This window comes from Gavialis gangeticus, unplaced genomic scaffold, assembly GCF_001723915.1.
Source record: "Gavialis gangeticus isolate Ggan-Ray unplaced genomic scaffold, GavGan_comp1, whole genome shotgun sequence".
Classification (NCBI taxonomy): domain Eukaryota; kingdom Metazoa; phylum Chordata; order Crocodylia; family Gavialidae; genus Gavialis; species Gavialis gangeticus.
Window position 1 is genome coordinate 21,908,281 of NW_017729033.1, and position 7,676 is coordinate 21,915,956.

At 39.4% G+C, this 7,676-nt stretch overlaps 1 protein-coding gene across 4 annotated transcripts in view; it reads left to right on the top strand.

The window, feature by feature from the left end:
• Positions 1–7,676, top strand: part of HTT (huntingtin) — a 214,677-nt gene that overhangs the window by 174,439 nt on the left and 32,562 nt on the right. For all 4 annotated transcript variants that reach the window (XM_019526059.1, XM_019526060.1, XM_019526061.1 and 1 more), the window contains 4 exons: positions 2,009–2,109; positions 4,291–4,445; positions 4,873–5,012; positions 5,530–5,612. In XM_019526059.1, the coding sequence (XP_019381604.1) occupies positions 2,009–2,109; positions 4,291–4,445; positions 4,873–5,012; positions 5,530–5,612 (479 nt within the window). The remainder of the gene's footprint in view (positions 1–2,008; positions 2,110–4,290; positions 4,446–4,872; positions 5,013–5,529; positions 5,613–7,676) is intronic.

Below are 7,676 nucleotides of genomic sequence, written 5' to 3' on the forward strand. Positions count from 1 at the left end.
TGACCCCTGCCAGCTCCCTCAACACCCTTGGGTGGAGGGCATCTGGACCTGCAGATTTAAAAATATTTAGCCCTTCCAGAAGATCCCTAACTGCATCTGTGCTGACTTAAGTCCTGACAGAGCTATCCCTGAGATTGTCCTTATCTCTGGTAGGTGGGATGTCCCAGTCCCTGTTCAAGAAAACAGAGGCAAAGCAACTGTTAAAAATATCAGCTTTCTTGTGTGGCGTAGCCACAAGATTACTGTTTGCGTCTTGCAGGGGCCCTACATTGCCTGGTGCCCTCTTCTTGCTCCCCATGTACTTGAAAAAGGACTTTTTGTAGTCTTTAATCTTGGACGCTAGCCTGAGTTCCATCTCTGCCTTGGCCTTCCTAATAGCCCTCCTGCACTGACGGGCCGAGGAGTACTCCTCCTTGGTGATGGCTCCTCCCTTCCACTGGTTGTACGCCCCCCTTTTAGTCCTCAGGCTTTGCTGAATGCCCTTGCTGAGCCACGGTGGCTTCTGAACACTCTTACCCCCTTTGTTTCTCTCAGGCTGGTAAGGCTACAGGGTGTTTTTTATATTGACAGGCTTACCAAATAGTTGGAAACATGAAAGGTAATTCAGCAAGGCAGGAACCATTATTTTTACTGTTTAATACATAATGGAGCATTTGCCCATGTCAGGTAAGTTTTAGGTATGAACCAAGTTTCAGAAACACATCTTATTAGTAAAAGCAGAAATGAACCGCTATATAATACTTCTTCTGAAACTTAACAGACAGTGTTTACTAAGCTAAAATATCATCTGATCCTGAATAGGATTTTATCTTTCCTTTCTGGATCGTAGACTTGAAATTCTACTTCAATCTCAAATTAAAATGAACATGTTGTGTGTGTGGTCAATGTTATAAAATGACTGTAATTCAGTTTTGATACAGCTTACTAACTTTCAGTATCTGTAGAAGAGGAATTGGGGTTTTAAAGATTAAAATAGAAAAAAATTTAATTTGTTGATAGTTACATTTTGCTTAATTGTCAAGAGAGATTTTTCTGTAATAGCCTGTTGTGTTGCCAGCTTAGCAAACACTATTTCTTTGTTGGAATTTTTGTCCCTTTTACTATAGGGAAAAACCTAATTGGTTTTTATATGCAGCATGCAAATACTAGAAACTAGATATACCATCTAGTTTACTCTTTATGTTTGATACTAATGGTAAGTTATGCTGTATTTACTTTAAACTTTTGAAAAGAAAAATGAAGGCTTATGTACAGTTGTTGCACTCTTTCCTACCAAATGAGTTGTGTTAAACTGCAACATGTATTTTCCATATATTTAGAAAACACTTTTTAATGAGGGTTTAATATTTGATAATTTTACATTGCATGATTAGTTCTTTTTAATCACTTTGAATGTTCAGTGTCGGGAAAAAATTCTTACTTTTTGTTTTTTAGATATAAAATAGTATAATAGAAGTTTATAAATCTATCATGGTGTTGAATGTGTCAAGGATCTGATGGGGAAATCTGCATTATTTGAATTTCATAAAATGGGTTCCTCTTAAAACCTCTTCCTTCTTGGGATGAGTTTTCAATGAATGTTAAATCTTTTTAAGGGTCACTCCACAATTTTCTTTGCTGCCAAATAGACAAGCTTTTAGAGTTATGAAAACCTGGTTTTGGATTTTTGTTTACTGAGCTTTTTAGCTTTTTAAGTAAAAAAACAAAAAACAAACAAACCCAAAACAAAAACCAAAAAAACCCAAACAAAACAAAAGGAATTGTACCCTGGAAGTAAACCAGAATAGGATCACTTCAGTTGCTATGTTCAGGGTTCTAGTGAATCAGATTTAACAACTTAAAAAATTGAATAGTACAGATTTAGATCGCAGCAACTAATAAACTGAAAGTAAATGGGGTGTAATGTAAAAAATACATTTGTGGAAACGGCACTTCATTTTAAAATACTTTTTGTGAACATTTCATTCAAGTAGTAAATGACCTGACTTCTCTAAACCCTTTTTCACAGGGTGGACTAGCCGTACCCAGTTTGAAGAAACATGGGCTACTCTTCTTGGTGTGCTGGTAACACAGCCAATTGTAATGGACCAGGAAGAAAGCCAACAAGAGGTAAAGCAGTTTGGCAGCTGTTTTCTGTAGTGGGGATGCTTTTCTGCATTAGTAATTGGAACTTTAGGCAGATGATTACAATGGACAGTTCCTCTCAGAGGTCTTCATCTGATACTTCTGCATTTTCCGACTTACAGGGCCAAGAACATTAAATTGCTATGCTGAAACCTCCATCTCTAGGGAGTAGTTCTAGAAATTTTGAATAAAACCCTCTCTATTACCTTTGTGTCATTCATTCATTGCTAAAAATATGCTCCAAATAAATAGATTATCACAATTGTTGAGCATATGCAGAAAGCCCAGAAAGGTTGCAAGCAACGAACTCTGTTATAGGAAACTAAATATTCACAATGAAACTCATGAAATACAGTAGATAAGATTCCAGCAGGAACAACTTGGATATAGTTGCTGTATTCATATTCCCTTTTTATGTAAAAACTAGTTTGATATAAACTTTAAGAATAGCCTTGTGCCAATGCCATGTGTATGGCATGTAGCAAAGTCTCTGATTTTGGAACCTTAATAAAGTCATTTTCTGATGACTTGTGACTAACTAACTGTACTGCTTCAAGTCTGAATGATTTCCTTTTAAATGAAAAGGCAGGTAGAAGTCAAATGGAGAGAACTTGTTAAGTCATGACAGCTACTGGGTAAAATGCATAAGCAGTCCCTGGAGCTGGGGTCAAAATCCACAAGAGCTTCCTGCTGTCGAGGAGGTACCCTATCACTGGGATGCAGTCTCATGTTACCCTTTGGTTGTCTTCCCTGGCCATATGAATCTTGCATTTCTTTTTATGCAGTGTTTCAGCTTCTGCAGGGGTGTGAAGGCTGGCATAGCTTATAGCAGGGGCAGGCAATTATTTTGGGCGAAGGGCCGCTTACTGAGTTTTGGGAAGCCATCAAGGGCCACATGACAGGCAGCCAGGGGCAGATAAATATTAACTTTCCTAAATTTTTAGGGTCCCCGCGGGCCAGATAGAATGGTCTGACGGGCCACATCTGGCCTGCAGGCCGCATTTTGCCCACCCCGGCCTATAGCCTGGTGGTTAGGGCACCGTCATAGGATGCGGGAGATGTGAGGGTTGAGATCCTGAAATTCAGGTCATCTGCTTCCTGAGTGAGTTCACTAAGCACTTGATGTATTATTAAAAAGGCAAGCGCATCCACTGCCATCTTTGTCTTAAAATTAGCTAGTTGTCCATACCCAAAGTCCAAGAAACAGGTTCAGATTTTGAATCCCTGTTTTGCGGACAGGTTCTCAAGTCAAAACTAGGTACACGCCAAAGTCCAGTAAAGGGGTGGGATTTCATCGTTCCCTGTTGACTGGCATAGACATCTCCCCACTGACTGTGCTGCCTGTTTTAGAAATCATTTTTACAAGCCTAGCTTTCACGCCTCACTATTTAAGGATCTTAGGTTCCTAACTCAGCTTTGTGAATCTCACTGCTGGAGCCAGGCACTTAAAAGTTTGTTTGTGGATCTGCAGCTTATTCTCTCTGCTGTAGTTCCCCATCTGTAACATAGGGAAAGTACTGTTTCTTTACCTCCCAAGCAAGATAAATGCATTGCAGCTTGAGGGGTGCTGTGTGATACTAATGGGAGTTGTATTGTTTTAACAAAAAACCCCACAAAAAAAGAATATTAAATACACCAAAGATTGATAAATATACCAACAATGGAAAAAAAAATGTTAATGTTTGAAATAAGCTTTCTGAAAACATTTGGGGGCATTTGGGGAAGAAGCACCCCAATGGCTGATTTAGATAGTTCTGGACCAAAATCCCCAAATAAATATCATAAAGCTTAGGGGAAGATTTTAAATTCACTTAAGTTCACACGTGAACACAGAAACTTGGGAGTAGGCAGTTTTTTGAAGCAGAGATCAGAATTGTACGTTGTTGAGAGGTACCATTTTTTCTTTCATGTGTGAAGGAGGTGGTGAGCAGGATCCAGAGATGAAGTATGGCAGTGATTCATCATCACCTTGCTGAACTGCTGGTAGCCTGATTTTTTTTTTGATTGGGAGGAAGTATCAGAAGACACATTGCCCAGTTGTTTGGTTGTGGGTTTTTTTCCTGTAGGATTACTAAGAGCGAAGATTGTCTTCAGCATCAGGCAGTGTGTCTTCTGTAGTTTGAACGTTCCATTTTCAGTTTAAGAGCCTGTATGTTCTTCTTGCAGGAGGACACGGAGAGGACCCAAATTAATGTTCTTGCAGTACAAGCCATAACCTCATTGGTGCTGAGCGCAATGACAATACCTGTGGCAGGCAATCCAGCAGTTAGTTGTTTGGAGCAGCAGCCCCGCAACAAAGCTTTAAAAGCTCTGGATACAAGGTATTTCACCAATTCTGAAATCATGTGTGTTTTATACTTGCCTATAGATTACCTGAAAGCAAAATAGCTTAATCTAGCAATAACACAAATGTGGACAAATTAGAAATTAAGCAAAACTATATGGAATGTCATACACGGGGCACATTTATTTAGTCATAGTAAATCATAGCAGTTGCATGACACTAAGAACTTTGTGGGATTCTAAGGTAATGCTGAAAGAGGAGTAAACTGCAACTTCAAGCCAGATTTCAAGCTTATTTAAACAGCCAGTCTGCATACTTGCATCTCAGCTGACTGACTTCCCTTAAAGCAGTAATTGGCAAAATGAGTATACTACAGGTAGTCGTTTTATACTCAAATTGACAGGAAAATATTGGTAAAAAAAAGTCTCCTTAAACCACCATTCTGATTTCTGCTGGCCTTTCAGGTTTGGGAGGAAGTTAAGTGTTGTTAGAGGAGTTGTGGAACAAGAAATCCAAGCAATGGTATCCAAGAGAGATAATATTGCAACACACCATTTATACCAAGCCTGGGACCCTGTTCCATCACTTTCTCCTGCTACCACAGGTAAATATCTAATGGCCAATTGTGTGGAAGATTCTTCAATTCTGCAGTGGCCTGCATTGCTCCTTGTGGGGGGTGGGAAGAATAACAAATTATACTTGCATGGGTGCATCCAGGATTTTGGAAAGGGGAGAGGGGTGGTAGAAGCAGCAGCCTGTGCTGCAGGGGTGGTTGCAACCCAGTTCCCACGTATACATCGTGGAGGTCCTCCCCACACACGCACACATGCAGGAGGGAAAGCTGTGGCAGGAGCAGCAGTTGTGGATTTTTATCAAGTCCCTCAAGCAGGTAAGACTCTTCCCTTTCCCCTCCCTCCCCTCTGTGCTGAACAGCATGTTTCTCTTCCCTGTCTGCAGCTGCTGTCCCTAGCTGAGCAGTGTGGTTGACTGAAAGGGAGGTATATCGCTGTACCCCTCCTCCCCAGATCATTTGTGTTCTCAGCTGTTGCAAACATACAGAAAATAAACTAGTTTTTAGATTAATTTACGTATTTGCTAAAAAAAAAATTTCTCTCTTTCAGCGGCTCTTATCAGCCACGAAAAGCTTTTGCTGCAGATCAATACTGAGCGAGAATTAGGAAACACGGATTATAAACTGGGACAGGTTTGTTCAAGTTTAAAACGGCATGCTCAATGAAACTTTTATTTTCTTTCTTAAAAATCCATTAAAGATGCTTTGAAGAAGCATTATTTAACATAACATTTAACTTCAGTATAATAAGAAAAATCTAAGTTCTGACTGAGAACAGAGTCAGGAGGTATTTTTTTGAATTCTCAGTAAATCTGTCTTGGATACAAGTTTGACTAGATTTTTACTAAATAAACATCAGTGCCAAGCATGGCTTAAGAATTTAAATCAAAATTACTAACTTAATTTAGTAATAAAAGAAATAATTACCACCCCAGTGGGCAAGTGAGTTTAATTTTAGCTGCCACTTGTGTGTGAGGTTAAATAGTTCCCAAAAACAACCCCCCCATAATATTAGTGAAGTTCAGCTTTGAATATTTAGTGTAATGTTATTGCTAAAGGAACTGAACTGTCAATTGAATATCTCCAATAAAAATAGGAAGATGTCAGTGTTTTGTGTGTCTAGGCCCCCCTAATACCTCCCTTGTGGGCATATTTTAATTTGCTGTATGTTAAATACTTATAAATGCCTTTTTAATGAGTGTTTCCTCCAGGAAAAGTTACAGCCATGATGCATAGCACATAGCCATAGTACAGTTCTACCCCTAGCAATGCTAAAGTTTTAATTGGCAGTCAATGTGTATTATAAGCCCTTATTTTTGTGTACTGATGTTTTAAAAAGGTTGCTGCCCAAGGGTCATTTGGCAAGGAAAGACATCATGTTATGGGAATAAAAATATTTTTTTCAAAAGTTACATAATTGCTCAATACATTTATTTTTTATAAATCTTCCCACATATCACTGAGCTAATCCTTATAATATGCATTTGATATTTTTTTCAAGTAATTTTGTTTTTACAAATAAAATTAAAGTTTAATAAATTTTCTAATACATGCATATGCATCATGCGGTGCTTTTGAAGTTGCAGTTTACCCAGTACAAATGCTTAAGCTTCACATTTTAAATAAATGTCCTTTTAATGTAAGGTTTGTACGTGCTGATTTTTCTTTTAGTTTAATTGAAGCATTCCCATGTATTGACTAACATTGCAGCTGGGAATTGTTAAATTTAGTGTGCAGTCCTAGAGTTTGACCCCAACAAAGTGCATAATGTGCATCCCTTATCAGTATTCTGGGAATCGAAATGGGTTGCTCTTATTTTAAAAATAACTTCATTTATATTAGGCTTTCATGCCTAATTCTAATTTATTACGTTCTGAGGAAATTATATTCTACACTGTTAACATATAAATTTATCAAATGGACTTTTTTCTCTTCTCTTTTCATCTACTTCTCCACCAATTCCCCTCCTTTCTCAAAACCTGCAGTCTGACCAAAAAATTAGTATCTAACTTTGAGCCTCAAACTTGTATCAATTTTCAACTTGGAATTAATTTTATTTTCCATTTGCTAGCCCCTGAGGAAGATTCATGCTAGGTGCTGGAAACAGTCATATAAACTGACTAAAAACATATTAACTACTATTTGTGGGTGCTTTGTATGCAGGGTGCATACAGAACTCTAAAGTGGATTAAGGGAAATACTCGGGTATTAGGGTTGTGCAAAGCTTTGGTCCCTGATTCAAGTCGGTGGAGATTTGGTGGCCGAATTTCCAAATCTAATCAGCGAACCCTTTATTCTCTCCAAATCAATTTGGAACCCTCTGAATTGATTTGGAGATTTGGACGTAGATACAGTTTTAAACGTTTTTTCTATATACCTCTAGGTAGCAGGGGTTCTGAACGCTGCAGTGCTGGGGCAGATGCAGTGTCCCACTGAAGCACGGGGGGCTTCCCAGTGCACTTGGCAGCAGACCCAGAAGAACTTCTAGTCCACTTCCTGATCTGTGGGGGGGGCCCCGCACTCCCCCGGCTCGGGAACTGGTGTCTCCTGGGTCTAGGTGGGCACCCAGGGTCCCCCTGCAGCCAATTGCGGAGCTGAGGGGGGGGCGCAGTATTCTCCCTGGCAGACACAGAAGTGGACCAGAAGTACTTCCGGGTTTGCTGCCAAGCACACTGGAGAGCACCCCCCCCCCCCCCC